The sequence below is a fragment of the Plutella xylostella genome, chromosome 6 (assembly GCF_932276165.1).
Source record: "Plutella xylostella chromosome 6, ilPluXylo3.1, whole genome shotgun sequence".
NCBI classification, from domain to species: domain Eukaryota; kingdom Metazoa; phylum Arthropoda; class Insecta; order Lepidoptera; family Plutellidae; genus Plutella; species Plutella xylostella.
The window spans coordinates 5,540,439-5,560,087 of NC_063986.1; the positions used below are offsets into that span (position 1 = coordinate 5,540,439).

The 19,649-nt window shown below is 43.5% G+C and overlaps 3 protein-coding genes across 7 annotated transcripts; 2 read left to right on the plus strand and 1 right to left on the minus strand.

Annotated features, from left to right (window-relative positions):
* Nucleotides 1-18: 18 nt before the first annotated feature.
* Nucleotides 19-12,889, minus strand: LOC105394338 (nonsense-mediated mRNA decay factor SMG8). Of its 5 annotated transcripts, XM_048621942.1 has the most exons (19): nucleotides 12,736-12,889; nucleotides 12,330-12,625; nucleotides 11,982-12,203; nucleotides 11,606-11,755; nucleotides 11,191-11,293; nucleotides 10,635-10,796; nucleotides 10,144-10,218; nucleotides 9,597-9,754; nucleotides 8,993-9,088; nucleotides 7,856-7,963; nucleotides 6,484-6,587; nucleotides 5,671-5,766; nucleotides 5,125-5,179; nucleotides 4,888-4,982; nucleotides 4,092-4,164; nucleotides 3,502-3,636; nucleotides 2,368-2,494; nucleotides 1,613-1,672; nucleotides 19-1,039 (listed from the first exon to the last, which is right to left on the minus strand). In XM_048621942.1, exons 1-19 carry the CDS (start codon nucleotides 12,871-12,873, stop codon nucleotides 845-847), a joined length of 2,448 nt encoding a protein of 815 aa, XP_048477899.1. In that variant the 5' UTR covers nucleotides 12,874-12,889; the 3' UTR covers nucleotides 19-844. The 5 variants fall into 5 exon arrangements, with proteins under 5 accessions (XP_048477899.1, XP_048477898.1, XP_048477897.1 ...); XM_048621941.1 differs by lacking the exons at nucleotides 1,613-1,672; nucleotides 7,856-7,963 and adding an exon at nucleotides 8,452-8,588 and having other exon boundaries at nucleotides 2,308-2,494; nucleotides 9,022-9,088; XM_048621940.1 differs by lacking the exon at nucleotides 1,613-1,672 and having other exon boundaries at nucleotides 20-1,039; nucleotides 2,308-2,494; nucleotides 7,856-7,992; nucleotides 9,022-9,088.
* Nucleotides 12,890-13,783: 894 nt separating this feature from the next.
* LOC119694229 (peroxisomal membrane protein 11C-like) lies at nucleotides 13,784-15,757 on the plus strand. The gene is made up of 4 exons (XM_038120167.2): nucleotides 13,784-14,145; nucleotides 14,221-14,385; nucleotides 14,691-14,878; nucleotides 15,215-15,757. The coding sequence occupies exons 1-4, from the start codon at nucleotides 14,086-14,088 to the stop codon at nucleotides 15,492-15,494; spliced, it is 693 nt and encodes a 230-aa protein (XP_037976095.1). The 5' UTR covers nucleotides 13,784-14,085; the 3' UTR covers nucleotides 15,495-15,757.
* A 285-nt stretch (nucleotides 15,758-16,042) lies between these two features.
* Nucleotides 16,043-18,201, plus strand: LOC119694105. Its single transcript, XM_048621943.1, has 4 exons — nucleotides 16,043-16,368; nucleotides 16,698-16,862; nucleotides 17,128-17,312; nucleotides 17,771-18,201. The coding sequence occupies exons 1-4, from the start codon at nucleotides 16,309-16,311 to the stop codon at nucleotides 18,030-18,032; spliced, it is 672 nt and encodes a 223-aa protein (XP_048477900.1). The 5' UTR covers nucleotides 16,043-16,308; the 3' UTR covers nucleotides 18,033-18,201.
* The last annotated feature ends 1,448 nt before the right edge of the window (nucleotides 18,202-19,649 follow it).

Here is a 19,649-nt window from a genome sequence, read left to right on the forward strand (position 1 = left end):
AAAAAACGATTTTACTTTTGTAAATCAAACACATTCTTTCATATGTTCACTTTTTATTAAATAACAAAAATATTTACAGAAGACATAAGGACAGAGAAATATTCTGATTACTAAACCATTCAAAATACAAGTTTATTACATAATATGAAGTATAATTTACACAGATACATATTTCTATCTCAACTATGTAGTTGAGAATGTGATAGCGTCATAATTATCTGTTTTAGGAAATATACTATCAATTTTCGTAACTTGCGGGAGTCAGTCAGGCAGCGATATCGCTGAAGCAATGAGCTGATATAAAAGCTTACGAGTATATTATGATCTAATAAAACAATGTACAGAAAATTTTAAACTTTATGTGCACAACATTCGTTTACATTTAATGCAGTCATTAAAACAGCATATCAGTAAAGAGCCTGCACAGCCTTGAGCGTTTTACAACATAGAATGCTATGTGACTGCTTGTTCCTGACGCGTTAGGATTTGATTTGACAGAGTTTCGTGGCGGGCCGTGGTCGCGATAGTGAAACTCTCAAGGCAGCGAAGGCCGTAGTAGCACCAGTACATATCAAATACACACGTCATACATTTATCATTTACAGTTTCTTGTCACATTATTTTCACTATTTCACATATTCACGGTCACTTAAGTTTTATCCATTTAACAAAATCAGAGGCGTGTTATTTCCAATCTGCGCTTTAACAGCTAGCTATAACATTAACACATCAAACACATACAAGCGTCTTTTAACGTCTCATCACTACCAACTTAAAGGCGTTGCGTGTAGCCAATCCAGGGCATTTTCCAGATCTTCAAACGTCCAGGACATTGCAGCGCGGACTAGTCGGCTAGTCCGAACATATGGTCCTTGATTGAGCCGCTAGTTGTGACCACCTTCGGTCGCGGTAGGGGCCCTCGCTCGTCACAGTAGATGTATGGAAGTCGTAGGACCCAGTAGAGGGATGCTGATAGCTTGATGGTGGGCGAACCAACTGGTTGTGGGATGAATACGGGACCGTTGGCTACTGGTTGCACCTGGAATTGGGAAAGGAGTAGTGTTAGAATTGTTATAGCAGATTATGGAATAAAAAAAGTTATTGAAATTTAATTTGAGTTTGGCGCCCAACAAGGAATAGCTTTGGCGCCCAAACATGGGCTTGTATTATGAGAATAACACCGCATTGATGAAAAAAAAAAAACCAGGAATTTATCATAATTATATGAATAATCATACTATTATGGTTTTAATCATAATACCTACTTATTTTATATTTTTTGGCACCCAACTAGGGACATGTTGCCCGGGTAATTGCACTCTATATCTATTACCTTAGGATCCAAAGGGACGCTTTAGGCGTGACTACATGTAATGCACATGGCTATTGTTCTCTATATCTCTCACCTTAGGGTCAAGCGTGACGTGTAGCGGCGCTTTAGGCGTGACTACATGTATTGCACATGGCTATTGTTCTCTATGCCTCTCACCTTAGGGTCCAGTGTCACGTGTAGCGGCGCCTTAGGCGTGACGACGTGTATCCTCATGGCCTGCGCCAGCATGGGCTTGGCTACTCAGCAGTATGGCGGCAGATTGAGCTATATGTCACTCACCTTAGGGTCCAAAGTGACGTGTAGCGGCGCTTTAGGCGTGACGACGTGTATCCTCATGGCCTGGGCGAGCATGGGCTTGGCTCCTCGTCAGTTTATCGACAGATTGGACTCAGTTTAGAATCTATACTCTAGCTTCTAGAGAAATTGCACTCTTTATCCTTCACCTTACGGTCTTGAGTCACGTGTAGGGATGCTTTAAACGTGACTATATACATATATATCTCTCACCTTAGGGCCAAGCGTGATGTGTAGCGACGCTTTAGGCGTGATTACATGTATCCTCATGGCCTGCGCCAGCATGGGCTTGGCTACTCAGCAGTATGGCGGCAGATTGAGCTATATGTCACACACCTTAGGGTCCAGTGTCACGTGTAGCGGCGCTTTAGGCGTGACGACGTGTATCCTCATGGCCTGGGCGAGCATGGGCTTGGCTCCTTATCAGTAAAGCGGCAGATGCGTTAACATTGGGCTCTATGCCTCATACCTTAGGGTCCAAAGTGACGTGTAGCGGCGTTTTAGGCGTGACGACGTGTATCCGCATGGCCTGGGCGAGCATGGGCTTAGCTCCTTATCAGTAAAGCGGCAGATGCGTTAACATTGGCACTCTATATCTCTTACCTTAGGATCCAAATGGACGCTTTATACGTGAATACATGTAGGTAATGCACATGGCTATTGTTCTCTATATCTCTCACCTTAGGGTCCAAAGTCACGTGTAGCGGCGCTTTAGGCGTGACGACGTGTATCCTCATGGCCTGGGCGAGCATGGGCTTGGCGCCGCGGCACGGGCAGGGGCAGTAGACCGGCATCTCGCCCGGCCCGCCGCCGCGCCAGCCGCCGCCGCCGCCCGACGTCACCGTGTCCGGTGACGACATCATGAAGCTGGGGAGGAGGAGGGGTAGAAGTTATAGATTGGTTGTCAGAAATTCAAAATTAGACGCCATGCAACGCTACGCTAAGCGACACTAGATAACCATTTAATTCACTATTTTTTCATATAGCGCATATATGAAGCTTCATGCATGGCTCAAATAATCGGTCGTCCTTGTTGTAGGTCATATTAGAGATGAGAATGCCTATTGTGGATTGTTTCTTGTGTGTTAGGATCTTTTTCTCTGTTACAACTTATTTGGTGTAATAAATGTGATAAAGTTATGTGGGGTTTGGAACGCAAGAGGAAGGAAGTGTCTATGGTGAGGAATGACAGAGTGTGAAAAAGAAGAAGATTGAAAGACGACGAAAGACGTGTACTTATTTGGATTTATTTTATAAAAAAGAACTATATAAAAGCCAATAAAATCTTAAAGCCAGTCTTTTCAATACCACAGTAATTTTTCCGTTCTAAAGGATAGGTGCCCAGGTGGTAAAGAAAGGATGGCTCTTTTACTATCAGATCAAATGTATTTTTGCGTACGTCTCGCTGTCTATATTTTCTATTAGTGTCGTCGAAATATAATAGGCCCGTTTGGACAGCTCGAAAATGTATGGGATGACAGCTGGTGTCAAATCTAAATCATAAAAAATCTACAATAAGTAACTTTTGGTGCTTCAAAAGTTCTTTTTTCTTTCAGCCGTTAAAAAATAAGCCAGATTATGTGTCTTTTTATGTATTTCATCAAGTAAATCAAGAGTAAATAGCAAATTTGACGACTGTAAAATAACTTCTCTAATAGTACAACTTGAGTCACCGATTTTCTCGGCTCCATGCCACTGACATCATAGCTGAACGTCCACTGCCGGCTAAACTAAGTTGCATAGTTGAGCCGGTATTTCATCTATAGTGCATAGTTTGCGGCGGACGCACATGTATGAAAACTGGCTCAACTATGCGAACTAACTTAGTTTAGCCGGCAGTGGTCGTTCGGCTTAAGGGTAATATTGCAACTCACCGATGTCCCCTGGGACACTCGTACTCGTACCCTATGAAGATCTTCACAGTGAGCTGGTGCGGCGCGGGCGGCTTGGAGCCCCTCCCCCGCGCCGCCGCCTGCGCAGCCCGCCACGCGCGCACCGCCTCTATGCGGCTGGGGATAAGGGTTGTTTTGGGTTATTAATATGACATGTGCAGAGTGGAAAATATAAATGAAGTAGCAAGAGACTATAAACTGTGTTTTTAAATGAAAAAAATCTTTACTCTATATACAGTTTTTCAAGAACTCCAAAAGTCGTAGAGCAAGAGTTGTTTACAATGACTAAAGATAGCACCAATTACTCCCAGAATGTCTTCTGCCATTGCTAGTAGATAGCATTGAGTTGTATCCCGAGTGGGAAAGAGGGCATTCATAGGGTTTCAGGAAAGTATTTTTGCGGTAATATAATATTAATGGAGTTAACTTATTATTGATTTTAGCTTATCATGTGAGCTCTGTTATTTACTGTAATACCAGGATGGCCGGACAGGAGAGATTAGCCACATCGATTAATAATTATCTCAATGGTCTACTGCTAGGTATTTTGCAAGGCTAATAAGTCCACCTACCTAACAGAGCAGTCCCAAGGCAGTAGATAGTTGGTGTGAGGTAGGAACCCCGGGTGAAGATGTTCCGGTAGACCTGGAAATCAGAAAATAGAAACATTTAATTCCTTTCATCCATTTCCATTGAGGTCTTCGGTTAAGTAGGTAAATAACGGATTTTGTTGTTATTGTTCTAAGGTAACCCGCATCTGCACTAACCGCCTATTTTCGGCTGTACTTTTGGCCTCTCTCCAGAAACTCGTAACTCGCTTTCAACGCTTCAGCGCCATGTTTGGACAGGGCGTCCGTGTCGTGTCTGGACTTCGGTGATACACAGGACCTTTACAAGAGTGGGCTACGTCATCTAGTCCTCAGAAACAGGCGCTTCTGTCCATCTGTACTACGACTAGTTTAACCAGCGACCCAGACCTCACCGTGGTGGACGGCTGCCGGACCAGCGACTTGTCTGAACATGCTACACTCCGTGTATCTCTGTGCCTGGAAGAGATCGCTTTTAGCCGCCCTTATTGTATTATAGATTTTAAGTCTTAAATATTATTTTAAGTGTTTTATGTACGGTGGCCTGCGCCTATAAGTATACAGGCGGAATTTTTTAAAATAGCGATCCCTGATGATGAAGGGTCCAGCTACATCTGTTATAAATCCAGGGACGTGTTGTGTGTGATATGTGTAGCAGTGGTGTTTATGTGGATGTGCTTGAGCAGCATGTGAGCTTGAGATCGCTATTTTAAAAACTCCTATACTATACTTTTAGGCGCAGGCCACCGTACGTACAATAAAGTTACTACTACTATCTCACCGAGGCTGTGCGAGTAGAGCGAGGAGGGGCCGAGGCACACGAGCGCCCAGCTGGCGTGCGCGGGCAGCAGGCCGGGCGGGCTGGCCGCGTGCAGCCTGCCCGGCAGCTACTACTACTACTACTACTACTACTACTATCTCACCGAGGCTGTGCGAGTAGAGCGAGGAGGGGCCGAGGCACACGAGCGCCCAGCTGGCGTGCGCGGGCAGCAGGCCGGGCGGGCTGGCCGCGTGCAGCATGCCCGGCAGGTACTCTGTCGTGGACGGCTGCCGGACCAGCGACTTGTCTGGAACTGATACATGGAACGGGTTAATGAAGGGCTCGTTAGTTGCGTCTAGCTGCAGAGCGGTAGTTCAAAAGATTATAAATCTTCTCGTAATTCCTGTCGACACCTTAGTCGTTCCCCGTCCACACTTAGGCGCCTCTGATCGTGTTGCATGCGGAAGACCTTAGTCCTTTCCTGTCACGTAAGATCACCAAGTATGGCCTAGTGCCACGGGGTTATCCCTAACTCGAACCTATTTTAGCCTAGATAAGTATGGCGTTTACTGTTATATTTTTATTTTAATTCAATGCAATTTTGTTGAACCCGTAGTTCGTCGTGACAGAATTTATCACGTCAGTTATTTCGTTCACATGAACCACAAAACCGTCGAAATTATGACAAGAGGTCACAAGAATTTCAATTACATAGTTAACATTTTATTGGCAGGAATAGCTGTAGGTGCTAGGTGTTAAATGTTTTCGTTCTTTCAACAACAAACCAGTTATCACATAACTCACCGGTAGTAAGCTCGTGCGTGTCGGGCACGTCGTCGAAGCGGCGCGGCGAGCTCGGCGCCTTCGGGGACCCCTCCGAGTCGTCCTCACCCTGAGACCCTGCGGATATAACAACATAACACTTATGTACTTTATATATGTGCTCTTGTTCTTCCTAATCTTATCCTTATTTTGGGTTGGCTTTGTACATCAAGTCCAGCCATTTTTTCATATTCTCCGCAATCCAGCCAATCTTTCTGTCATACGCTTTCGTGTAAGGTATATATTCTTCTTTTCTACTCTGTACATGGCCAAACCAAGAAAACCTATGGCTCTTCATCTTCTCAACTATAGAGGCTAATTTCATGCTTCCTCTGATATTTTATGTTGGTGCTATAAATCCTACTATCCTACTAATATTATAAATGCGAAAGTTTGTGAGAATGTGTGTGTATGTTTGTTACTTCTTCGCGTTAAAACGGTTGAACCGATTTTAACGAAATTTTATGTAGTTAGCTTAGCTTAGCTTAGTTAGTGTCACCCTGGAATAACACATAGGCTACTTTTTATCGCGGAATTCCCACGGCAAAACTTTTTAAGGCGAAGCGAAGCTCGCGGGCAAAGCTAGTATTGAACTCGCAGCAGGTAAGCAACTAGCTGAGCCATAGGATGAAGAGCCATAGGTTTCCATGCTGGCGGATGGGCATGTAAATATCTGGTGAGAGCGCGGTGGGCTCGTGCGACCAGGCGCCCTCGGGCTCGGGCTGCGAGTCCTCGTCCCGCGCCTCCTCCGCCCCCCCCCCCCCCCCCCACTGACGCCTGCCTGCAATTACATACCTGGTGAGAGCGCGGTGGGCTCGTGCGACCAGGCGCCCTCGGGCTCGGGCTGCGAGTCCTCGTCCCGCGCCTCCTCCGCCGGCGCGCCGCCCACTGACGCCTCCCTGCAATGACATAGCATTGTAAACTATATAGCCGGCTTTTTGGGATTGGGTAGTTTTAATATTAGACAACAGGAGAGATTTTGAAGCAGGAAATTTGTGTCGCGTGCTGTAAAAATCTTAACTGCTTAACATAATAATGTTTTTTTCCAACAATCTCAACCCAGCTATAGCTATAGCCAATGTTGGCGCGGCGCACGCAGTAGGGTATTATATCTCGATCATTTACCGTCCGATTTCCACCATTCTTGTTTCTACAGATAGCTAAAGAAGTCCTCTTTTCACCTGTAAGTAGCAGTACTGGGCTGAAACACGGGAAACTCTCTTCTCGTCAATGTCGGACACGCACTACACTGCTCGGCCGCGTCCTCATAGAAGCCGAGGTTGGCTCTCCTCACACAGTACGGGTCTTATATCTTGCCCATTTATTATCCGATATGCACTATTTATGCATCCATATGTAGCTAAATTATCCCACCAATACGTAGCTGTAGTAGGCTTGAACAGTATTGGAAGTAACACGGATAATTTGCAGTAAATTTCCAAATTATTCCGCTTAGTTCCAATCCCACTATATCTCGGTGATTTTCCGTCCGATTTCCACCATTCTTGTTTCTACGCGTAGCTAAAGAAGTCCTCTAATCACCTGTAAGTAGCAGTAGTAGGCTGGAACACGGGAAACTCCCGTCTAGTCAATGTCGGGCACGCGCTGCACAGCTCAGCGGCGTCTTTGTAGAAGCCAAGGTCGACTAAACGCACGCAGTAGAAGTCTTATATCTCGGTTATTTACCGTCCGATTCAAACCATTCTTGTTTCTACAGGCAGCTAAAGAAGTCCTCTATTCACCTGTAAGTAGCAGTAGTAGGCTGAAACACAGGAAACTCTCTTCTAGTGAGCGTGGGGCACGCGCTGCACAGCTCGGCCGCGTCCTCGTAGAAGCCGAGGTTGGCTCTCCTCACACAGTAGGGGTCGTCGCGCGACGCCTTGCTGCGCCCGCAGTAGAACCCGCTCTATCTCGGTCATTTATGTACCATCCGATTCCAACCATTCTTGTTTCTACAGATACCTAAGAAACACACCTATACGTAGCGGTAGTAGGCTGGAACACGGGAAACTCTCTTCTAGTCAATGTAGGACACGCGCTGCACAGCTCGGCCGCGTCCTCGTAGAAGCTAAAGTCGACTCGACGCACGCAATAGAAGTAGTATATCTCGCTCATTTGCTGTTCGATTTTCATCATTCTTGTTTCTACGTGTAGCTAAAGAACCCACCTATACGTAGCAGTAGTGGGCTGGAACACGGGAAACTCTCTTCTAGTCAGCGTGGGGCACGCGCTGCACAGCTCGGCCGCGTCCTCGTAGAAGCCGAGGTTGGCTCTCCTCACACAGTAGGGGTCGTCGCGCGACGCCTTGCTGCGCCCGCAGTAGAACCCGCTCTATCTCGGTCATTTACCGTCCGATTCCAACCATTCTTGTATCTACGTGTAGCTAAAGAAGTCCTCTTTTCACCTGTAAGTAGCAGTAGTAGCAGTAGTAACACGGGAAACTCTCTTCTAGTCAATGTCGGCCGCGTCCTCATAGAAGCCGAGGTTGGCTCTGCGCACGCAGTACGGGTCTTATATCTCGACCAATTACGGTCCGATTTGCACGATTCTTGTTTCTACAGGCAGCTAAAAAAGTCCTCTAATCACCTGTAAGTGGCAGTAGTAGGCTGAAACACGGGAAACCCTCTTCTCGTCAATGTCGGGCACGCACTACACTGCTCCCCCTTGTTGCGCCCGCAGTAGAACCCGCTCTATCTCAGTCATTTACCATCCGATTCCAACCATTCTTGTTTCTACAGATAGCTAAAGAAGCCCTCTTTTCACCTATACGTAGCAGTAATAGGCTGAAACACAGGAAACTCTCTTCTAGTCAATGTCGGACACGCACTACACAGCTCGGCCGCGTCCTCGTAGAAGCCGAGGTTGGCTCTCCTCACACAGTAGGGGTCGTCGCGCGACGCCTTGCTGCGCCCACAGTAGAACCCGCTCTATCTCGGTCATTTACCATCCGATTCGAACCATTCTTGTTTCTACAGGTAGCTAAAAAACGCATCTTTTCACCTATAAGTAGCAGTAGTAGGCTGGAACACGAGAAACTCTCTTCTAGTCAGCGTGGGACACGCACTGCACTGCTCGGCCGCGTACTCATAGAAGCCAAGGTCGACTCGACGCACGCAATAGAAGTAGTAGGTATATCTCGCTCATTTGCTGTTAGATTTTCATCATTCTTGTTTCTACAAGTAGCTAAATAACGCACCTATACGTAGCAGTAGTAGGCTGGAACACGGGAAACTCTCTTCTCGTCAATGTCGGACACGCGCTGCACAGCTCGGCCGCGTCCTCGTAGAAGCCGAGGTTGGCTCTCCTCACACAGTAGGGGTCGTCGCGCGACGCCTTGCTGCGCCCGCAGTCGCACGCGTGCACGTAGCGCACGCCTGACGAGTGCTCGCGGCTGCTGTCGCTGGGGGGAGGAGAGGGGAGAGATTAGTTAAAGTATATAGTAGTCAAAGTAGGTATATAAGAAATTAGTTGTATGATACGCCGACAAAATGTTGCGTTTTGCGTTTTTGTTTAATTGTTACCTGTGTTTGTGAGACAGTTGAGTTAGATCTAGGGACTCAGATGTGCCCGTGGCGTATATTTTAATGGATACGTGATTGGCTAAGGTTCTTACCTACTATAGATGCCAAACAGCTGAATTAAGTAAATAGAAGTGAAGGGCTAAGTCAACTCATCATCATTACGTACAACTTTTAGTAGGTAATTCGTTACAAAATATTGTTCAGAATGGGTTCTTGATTAACCCCCTACAGTCAAACAGTAGATATTGACTGTTGCGGGTGATGGCAGGGGTGGTCAGTGAGCGAGGGGGCCTCGCACAGCCGCCGCGCGCGCCACGCCGCCTCGCAGGAGGCCCATTGTCTCTAGCACCGACATCGCTATGTATACTTAGATACAATAATACTGACTGTTGCGGGTGATGGCAGGGGTGGTCAGTGAGCGAGGCGGCCTCGCACAGCCGCCGCGCGCGCCACGCCGCCTCGCAGGAGGCCCTCAGGGCGGCCCGGGCGCCGCCCGCGCGCGGCCCGCGGCCCATCGTCTCCAGCACCGACATCGCTATGCTTAGCTGGAATGTAGAATACATAGGTGTAAAATGGCTGTTTTTTAATATGTGCAGAGTCTATAAGATTTTCGAACCTCCGTTTACGTTGCGTATCGTCAACTGTCACTGTCAAAATGTAACGCAAAATTGACTACTTTGGCGCTGTTCTTTTTCCATATGTTTGTATGCTGTAGTATCGAAAATAGTATCGAATTGCCACGTTAGCCCGTGATAGGCCGTCTGTTAATAAGTCTATTACCGGCCGAAAACCTGCGTTATTCATTTATTTATTTAACTCTTTATTGTACAAATATTACAACATACGTTATAGACCATTCGAGGAGATATTGCACAGATGTAAACAGGTGTAACAAGCATACTTAGCAATGATAATTATGTACATATATTGTTACCTTATGAGCGTGATGCTGACTGGAATAGTGTGACGGAAGACCTTCCATGTAAGAGGCTTGAGCAATAGGCAGCACCTGAAAAATACAATATTTAAGTAAAAGTTATAATCACATTATGTTATGATTCATAATTACTGAATGGTGCATGAAAGGCGTCTCCCCAAGTGTCTGATCAAATGTACCTTATTTACGTTCGCCGCACCCTGGAAAGTTAGCAACTGACGCTATTCTGACTGGCTGATTATTTCATCACGGTAAGAAACTCTAGCCTACAGCTCTAGTGTTTAAAACCGGCACGCCAAGAATAATGACTAATACTTTAATTCTCCACCAAACAAAGGTTGGTTGGAAGAAATTGCTTCTTGACAATAAGCCCGCCTTTGTATACACTACTTTTAAGTCCCACTTTTGTAACTGTTTTTCCTAAGTATACAATAAAGTGTTTATAAATAAATAAATAAATGACTGTTAACACAAATAGTAGCAGTTACCTTAGCACATCTAGCTTGTGAGAAGCGCACGTCAGTGGCTAGAGCGTCGTACAGCGCGCCCCCGGGCTCGTCGTCGCGGGGGGCGCGGGGAGCGCGGGGGGGCGACAGGTACACTGGAGCTAGTGCCCGCGCCGCTAGCTGCCACGAGTGGGCGCTGGGTAACTAGTTGGAGGAACATTAATTAGTTTTATTATTACTTAGGAATATGGAAATGACAAACATGGTATGCTTGATAAAAAGTACCTACACAAATTGATATTGGTGGGAAAAATTTATTACTTGTTGCGATATCCTACAATGCATGAAAGTTTGTTTAGATGTTTGTTAATCAGATACAAAATCTAATAAACGCTTTTTGATGAAATTTTGTAAGTAGGAAGCTATCAACCTGGATTTGCACATGGGCTACTTTTCATCCTGAAATTCCCACGAGAAAACTTTTAAAAGCTAAATGAAACATCTATGAAACCCATCTTCTGGATCTAAAGCCAACATTACAGATATCACACTTATACCATAACATTTAATTTCTACAGAGCTACCGTCGGCAGCGTACCTCGAAGAAGGAGGTGGTCATGGCGTACTTGCCCACGTTGTCGTCGAAGCCGCCCGCCCGCGCCAGCTCCACGTGCCCGCCCACGAACTGCTTGAATGACGGCCTGGAAACCATGAAGATGTTACATGAGAAATCAATTATAAATCGGAGGCAGAAGTATTAAATACACATTCATTACAAAGAACAATGCATCAAACTGATAGGTCACAGTTATTAATGGATTCTTTATTCTTTTAGGCACCAAAGACGATGCTAATTCATGATACTGTAGCTATTTCATAAATCCAACCAACCTCACATTTTTGATCTTGTTTGCTGCAATTTTATGGTCTTGTTATGCAGTCTGAATAAAAGTTTGTCACATGAGCTTGTTGGGCAAACTACAAAAGTAACTGTAACTGAATGAGGTACACACCTGTCACAAGGAGGCTCCTGCGGCACTCCGCTGCACAGGTGGATGAGTCCCTTTAGCAACGAGCCCACGTCGCGCGCGCGCCCCGCCGCGTCGTCCGCGTTTATGTACACAAACTCCTCATTCTTAGGTATCGCAAACAGAGACTTTGCACTGGAAATAAATAGGAATCTGTTAGAGTGTGTGTTGTTTTTAGTACCAGGGTGGTAAGGGTAATGATACAAAATTAATTGAGCTTTCTATTATGAATTGGCCATTCTAATATTAGAATTTATAGTAATTTAATTTGTATCTACTAGATTTCAGGTTGAAAAAAAATAACCTCTCTGCCCAGCAGTAGAAAAATAAATGGTCTATAAAAAACAGGTTGTTAACTTACCAAACATTAGTGATGATCCTAGCCTTCCTCAATATAAAGTACAGCTGGTCTTCAACCGAGTGTTCCAGCCTCTTCAAGGCGGCCGGGTTCCTGCGCAGCTGCCTTGGGGCCCTGTGGAAGTGGAACAGCAGACGAGGGCAGCATGTGCGGCCGTGAGAGTCCCAGGTGCCACCAGCACCGCTTGATGCCAGGGCTTCTGTTGTCTGTGGTAGCAGTTCATTTCTGGAAATACAACAAAGCTTTTTAAAATCCTATTGTTTTTAGTTTAGTCTGTAGTTTTTCTCTGCTCTTGTAAAGTAATGAAGATTTTGAAGATTTTATTATATAAAACTATATTTTAATTCTTACCTGTAAGCATCAATAGCCTTGAATAGTTGTAAGTATCCCAAGTCAAATACAGGCGAAGGAGAGGATAACACAACAATGTGGCAGAGATGGAAGATGAGGGCAAATATCTTGCAGGACTCCGAGGCCAGGTCCCCGCTGGCCACCAGCCAGTGGGCATCATCTGCGTCCTTCTCTGACACCTTGGAGGCTTCCTCGAGGTTACACGCCAGCTCTGTCAGTTGTTTCGCGTCTAAATATGTTATGGCGTGAAGGTAAAGAATATTGCTCCGCTCGTCCCAATAGCATTTAATTCCAATCTGTAAGTGTAAATGTTATATTGATCATGAGATTAGTGCCTCTTATTATGTTCAACACTAAATTGAGTTAGTAATGAAAAAAATGCGATATAATGGTAAGTGAAACTTACTTCATCACAATCTACTGAGGGTAAAAGTGGGGTTGTTTTGTTCGGGTAATCATACTCCGACTTGCCTATCACACCAACAACTACAATACGGTCTTTACGGGAAAAGTCCGGTACATCTTTTATTGAAAATTCCTTCATTTTATCAATTAATTTAGTACAATTTAGTAGCAAATTCAAAACAAAACACATCGAATCAAAACAAGTACCATAGAGAAAGGAGAAGAGAAAATAAATTTTGATAAAACATAATCTGTGAAGTATGGGACACAGACAAAAAAAACCGGCCAAGTGCGAGTCGGGCTCGCGCACAAAGGGTTCCGTTTACAGTTAAATCAACCTATCTCAAAAACTATAAGAGATACTTTGATCAAACCAAAAATCGTTGAAAGAGTTAATTAGCATGCATCACCTCTATTTTTTTTAGAATTTTATACCCCGTAGTTATAAAAATAGAGGGGGGGGGACATACTTTTTACGACTTTGAGAGCTGATATCTCAAAAACCGTTCACTTTAAGAAAAATGTTTTTTAGAAAACTTTATATCATTTTAAAAGACCTTTCCATTGATACCCCACACGGGTATGTACATCGAAAAAAAAAAATTCATCCCTCAGTTACATGTATGGGGGCCCCACCCCCAATTCTTTTTTTTACTATTTAGTGTCATATTTTTGTAGCGGTTCATACAACACATATTCCCATCAAATTTCATCACTGTAGTACTTATAGTTTCCGAGTAAATCGGCTGTGACAGACGGACAGACGGACAGACGGACATGACGAAACTATAAGGGTTCCGTTTTTGCCATTTTGGCTACGGAACCCTAAAAACGAGAAAGTGCAGTAAAACCTCAGAATAATAACGACCTTGAAACAAGAAATAAATAAGAGAAAAGCCTTTCTTGGTCATTATCATGAATAAATTATCCCTTTATCATCATCACTGACTATAATTTCGTCATTTACCTTCTTTTGCATAAAGCTGTCTACTTGCTTAAAGGTAAATTCGACACAGAGTACGTTATAAATGTCAGAATCAGAAATGACAGTGACATATTTCAGCTGTTGTCGGGTCAACACAACATAACCTCTCTTCTTTTGAGTTTAGAAAGTAAATTCAATAAGAAATACCTTACTTTCAAGGTCTACAAGTGTCTAGTGACTGGAGAAATGGTTGTAATATCAGTGCTGTAGTCAGAAGTTTATTAACATGTATCCGCAATCAAAGAAATGACGTTGTGTGAACTTTAACATTTAGTGCAATAGTCAGAAACCTCATACTATCTTATCATAGTGATACACATCATACTATCTATAATTCTGTAGCTCCACGTACTTTCAAAGTCAGAAATGTCTTCCGTAACCGACGATATTTGCGATATGTTGGATAGCTATGGAGGAAGAGACAAGGTTAGTAGTTCATGACATTTAGTTTACTTCCTTGTTTTTATTGCTTACTTTGTTTACCTTAACTCCATATTGCAGGTGGTGCGTTTAGCCTGCTATTCCCTGAAGCTGTATGGATGCCTGCGCGGAGACAAAGGGTGGCAGAAGGCCGGCTCCCAGTTGTCCCATGCCCGGATGTTATTACGTCTGTTTGATGATCTGCCAACTCTTATGGGTACTCTTAGTTATGGATTAGGAAAACATGTGAGTGTGTTTATTTACTTTCTTATGATGTCTTCTATTTTCACTACCAAGATAATTATGTGAGTATAAGTAAACTGTTTCTGATAATAATACTCTGTAATGGTAAAAGCTGTATATTGTGCGTGTAAATGGGAGCTCAGAATTAAAATTGTATTGATGCTACCTTGTATTGAAGGCAACTAGACTTAGTCTATTGTATGCATTCAAATCTGACCAAGTGGCAGATAATTCATTTTACACTGTCTCTTTTCATGGATTCAAAATATATTGTGAACCTAAATGTGCTTATTTGCTATATTTTTCAGGAGCCAACATTAACGGATGCGGCGCTAGGTGTTCTAGCCAATCTAGTAGACCAACTCTTCCTGCCTGTGGAGAAGGTGCTGTGGTTCCAAGAACTGGGCATCCTCAAGTTTTCCCCGAAGACAGCTGAGGCCCTAGACACTACCAGCACTGTGCTGTGGGCTGCTGGCCTTTACTTAGGATTGTTTCAGTAAGCATATTGTTAAAATCATTTTATTCTATACATTGAACCAAACTATAGAATGTATAGAGAGTAGAACATTATAGAACTTATATTTTTATAACTAGATGTAAATAAAGAATTTCAATTGGGAATAACTTCTAATTAGTTAATGATAACAATTTAATACTTACTTAATTTAAAGCTAATTGATAAATTACGAAATAATTGTGCACGTTATTTTGCAACAGTAAAATAAAGTAAAATTACGACCTATGCATTTGCATAAATGACACAAACTGATAAAAAAAATATGATGTCACTTTATTGCACACACACATTGCTAATTTTATTCTCTTTCAACAGAACACTACAATCAATCCAGCGACTGCTATGGACTCGAGACTGCCTCCAACAATCTGAAGACAAGTGCTCCGACGCCAAGAAGAAGCTGGACGTGCGAATCATGCTGCAGTTCGTGACAGCCGGGAAGCTCTGCCTCGACATCACGCAGGCCGTCAGCTGCCTGCCCGCAGGGTGGCTGTGGGGGGAGCGGATAGGAGCCACCAAAGTTGCCGCCATTGCCACCTCGTCTTCCGTTATAGGATTAGTCTTGTATTTCGCTAAGAAACGGTTACTGAAATAGGTACTAAAGATAGACCTAGAATGACCTATTAAGAGGTAAGGTTGAGGTTGCGATGATTGATTCCTGCAACATATTTTTGCATTTTATCCGCCCATTTATTTGATGTCTAGTCTAATCGTAAATATTCCGATTGGTGCAAATTGCATTAGATTTTGATAAGGTGCTTGTTACAAATTGATCAAGATTACTTTTTAATAAGATTCGGTTGTGTATTTTGTAAGTATTATAGTATGTGTACTGAAACAATTATGAACAGATAGGACATGTATATTAATAAAATATGTATATAACTACATACTTATACCATTACCTATAACAAGACTTTGTACATATAATATTTTATGTTTTATAGTTAAATTGTATATAAATTAATTGATAATAATATAAGTGATAAATGCGGCACGAACGTCCAATATCATTTATATTCATTGAAATAAACATAGCAAAGTCAATAAGTACCTATTGTTGTGTTTTAATTAAATTAATCCTGTAACATGAAAAAAGTAAACATACTTACCATCATTTACGTTTACGATAATAGGTGATGATTTAATCCAAGCATTTCTGCTGTGTCTTTGGTTAGATTCACTAAATCATATTTTATCTTATCTTTGCCAAACCTGAGATATATATCGACATGATAGAAAATACCAATGTAATTTCAAATGTAATTCATTGATAAAACTAGTAGTTAACGGTAGCTAGCAGGTACTCGAAATTTGTAGCTCCTGTTTCGGCCTCAGACTTTTCTGGTTAATTTTAGTGTTGTTCTATTCATTCCAGTAAAAAGTGTGTCGTGTTAGAAAAAGATAATATGGAAGTGGTGGTGAATGAGTTAACCGATTTGTTGCAGTCACATGCTAATCGCGATAAGGTATTTATTAAAGTGATTATGTTTATGACCCGTTAACACTAAACAGTGATTTAATTACCAATGCAATGAATGATGAAATGTGTACACTGAAAGAATAACTTTTAATAGGTAGTTACCAAGTGATTTACCTATATGTAAATGTATTAAACCACATAAATAATCATAAATTGAAGTCCTTTTGCCGAGCTCCCCCTGTAACGAGGAGGTAGATATAACTTATATTCACACATTTTACACTGAGACGGTGGATACTAAAGTGGATACTATGAACGTCGATAACTATAACCAACTACTTTATCCCTTATTCCCTTGCCCATATCCATATACAGGTATTGTCGCTAGCGAGCTACGTGTGCAAGCTCTGGGGGTCTACTTCAGGCCGCGAGGGTCTACTCCGGGCGAGCGCGAGGCTGGTGGCTGCACGTTCCACCACGCGGGCGCTTGATGATGCCGCCGTGGTGAAGACATTCGTGCAGTATGGACTTGGACAGAAGGTAGTCTATTTATTTACTTTACTTGCTTAAAAGTTAAATGCCTACAAGTAGTAGGTATATTTCACATACCGCTACCAAAGCAACGATGTAATCTGGACTACCTACGATTTCGTCTGAACCTATAAGCATAAAGCGAAAGAACTTTGTCAAAATCCTAATGCGGTTAATGACATAGCTCGGTCTTATATACCTACCTATAACAATAAACAACAGGAAATCATACGTATTTAGCAAACACTTAAGTATTTCTTTATTTATTCCACAGGACGGACCATTCTGGGGTCCCCTAGGGGTGGCGGGCTGCGCGTCCACGCTCGCCTACCTGCAAGTGGACAAGTTGCTGTGGCTCATCGACTGTGGCCTGGTCACTGTCTCTAAAGACACAGACTACAAGTGCCGAGTAGCGCATAAGCTCTTCTGGGCCTTGTATTCTGCTATTGGATTAGTCAGGTAGGTTTTTTTACATTGTTTCGGTTTAAATCCTGACGTAAAAATTAGTGGGTACGGTTGAAATACCTACTTAGATATATGTCTCTGTGACCACATTTACACAGATACGAGCTTGCTATATACGAGACACCATTTTAAGACAGATTTTAACCATATTTCATAAAAATGGGCCTTTCAAAATATTAAGAGTATTCCCAGCAGAGGGGAAAAAAAAAAGAGAAAAAAGAAAAAGAAAAAAAAAGAACAATATATATATAAAAGATAGAATATATATAAATGAAACTTCCTTACCGAGTAGAAAGTAGATAAAAGAATTAAAAACTATCTCATAAAAATTACCACTCTTCAAAAGGCACGGACATAAAGTCTGTGGAGTGATAATAATTTATTAAAAAAAAAAAAAAATAAAAAAAAAAATATTAAGAGTAGTTGAAAATGCTAATGAATTTCGTTTCCAGATCCATCCGCGAGCTCCACAAAGCGGCAGAGGAACTAAAATCTCCGAAACGCAGAAAATGTGCATCTGCACGTTTCACACAAGCGTCTCTCTTCACTAGCAAGCTACTCTGTGACGTCATCCACACAGTGAGCTATCTGCCCGAGGGTTATCTGTGGGGCGGCCGCTTGTCTATGCCCCAGGCGAGTGGGGCAGCCACCGTGTCTGCTGTGTTGGCGTTGGTACACCACTATCATGCTAAGAGATTAGCGCCTGTAAGCTAGCAGTGTTGAGGTAACGGTTGACTGTTAAAACTCTTTAAAATATTGCACAAAGATGCTGCGATGCATAAAGCCTATAAAAGAAAGGAGATAAGTAGGTAAGTATATGGTTATGTAGACTTATCAGACGAAAGTTATATGTGGATTTAAAAAAAATCAGATGAGATAGATTATACAGGGTGACTTTTTAGTCACTAACGAAATTTTTTCCATGAGTTAGGTATGTACAATAGAGTCGATTTCAATGAAAAAATTAGTAGGTAAATTTTTCATGATTTATTTTTTTTGTATCCCGAAATATTGGTAAAATATGGTCACTGAGTCACTGAGCAATAAATGTTAAAAGCGATAGGTTTCTCACGAAACAAACAAAGCCGAAATTAGACCTTATTGCCGCCATAAACCAATAAACTCTCGTTTAGCGTGAAAAAGGGGCGGAGCTTCATTTTGCAAAGGATGCCGCCGCTAATGGGTAATAATGCGTCATCGATCTGACGTCAGTCGCCTGCGCACCGCCGCGTCACACGTGTCTCTGTTTACTCAAAAACCCTTTTTCTTTCGACGCGCGCGCACCCCGGCCCCGGGCCGACTTGTGTTGTGTTTGTGTGTGTGTGCTAAATGTATTCTAACCAAGAGTAGGAGTAGGTATGTCGAAGAGTCCCAAAATCTTGCAGACCTCAGAAATAAGATAATTGTCGCTTTCGAGGAAGTGAAAAATTACATTGTGGTGTTAAATAAATTAAAATACAATGAGTTGAAAGTGTTGTGACGTGCCAGACTTTGAGTAGATGTGTAGAAGGGACTCCACTTCGAACAATTTGATACTTCATCAATTGTTCATCACTTACAGTGATTGAGGAAGTGTGTGCTAATTAGGGAGTCGGCCATCTTTCTTGTCAGGCGAACGCGCGCTCCGCCGATAAAAAATCGAAAGCCGACCTAATATTTTAAAATCGTGAGTGATTAAAGTTTTAAAGTGAAGCTAAAGTGTTGATAGTCCTGTGATATTGTTATCTCGGCGTGAAAACCGCGGAAACGTATTACAGTGATAGTTAATAGTTTAGTGAATCAGTGACACAAAACTACCCGCCATATTTCATTTATTGCAGGTCGTTACTTTATTAAGTGTTTTTAGTTTATTCTACACAACACACACACCACACCATTGACACCACACATGGGGCAAGCGCCGCGGTCCCCGCCTGTTCCGGCTCGCCGGCGCCGGCGGGGCCCGACCGCGGCGCCCCCGGGGGCCCCGGGGACCCGGCCGTCGATGGCGCAACACGCACCCGCCACCGCATGAGCGGCTCGGCGAGGAGGAGGCTACACAGGAGGAGGATGCGGGAGGAGGCAGCCAGACTGGCGGCGGTGCCCCTGGCCGACATCGCCGCTCGAGTCACGCCGTCCAGTGCTGCTGCGGGTCGCTCCAATGAGTATGACCGTGGCAGTGCTACCGTGACTCGGGGGCACACGGGGGGTTCGATGCCGGCAGGGGGGCGACCCCTCCCAACACCGGCCAGGCCGATTCCCGCCTCCTCCACGGCTACACACAAAGCCCCCACCTCTGTTGCACACCCGGGTGCGTCCCAAAAGGGATGCCCCAGGTTAGTGCCGGGTGGT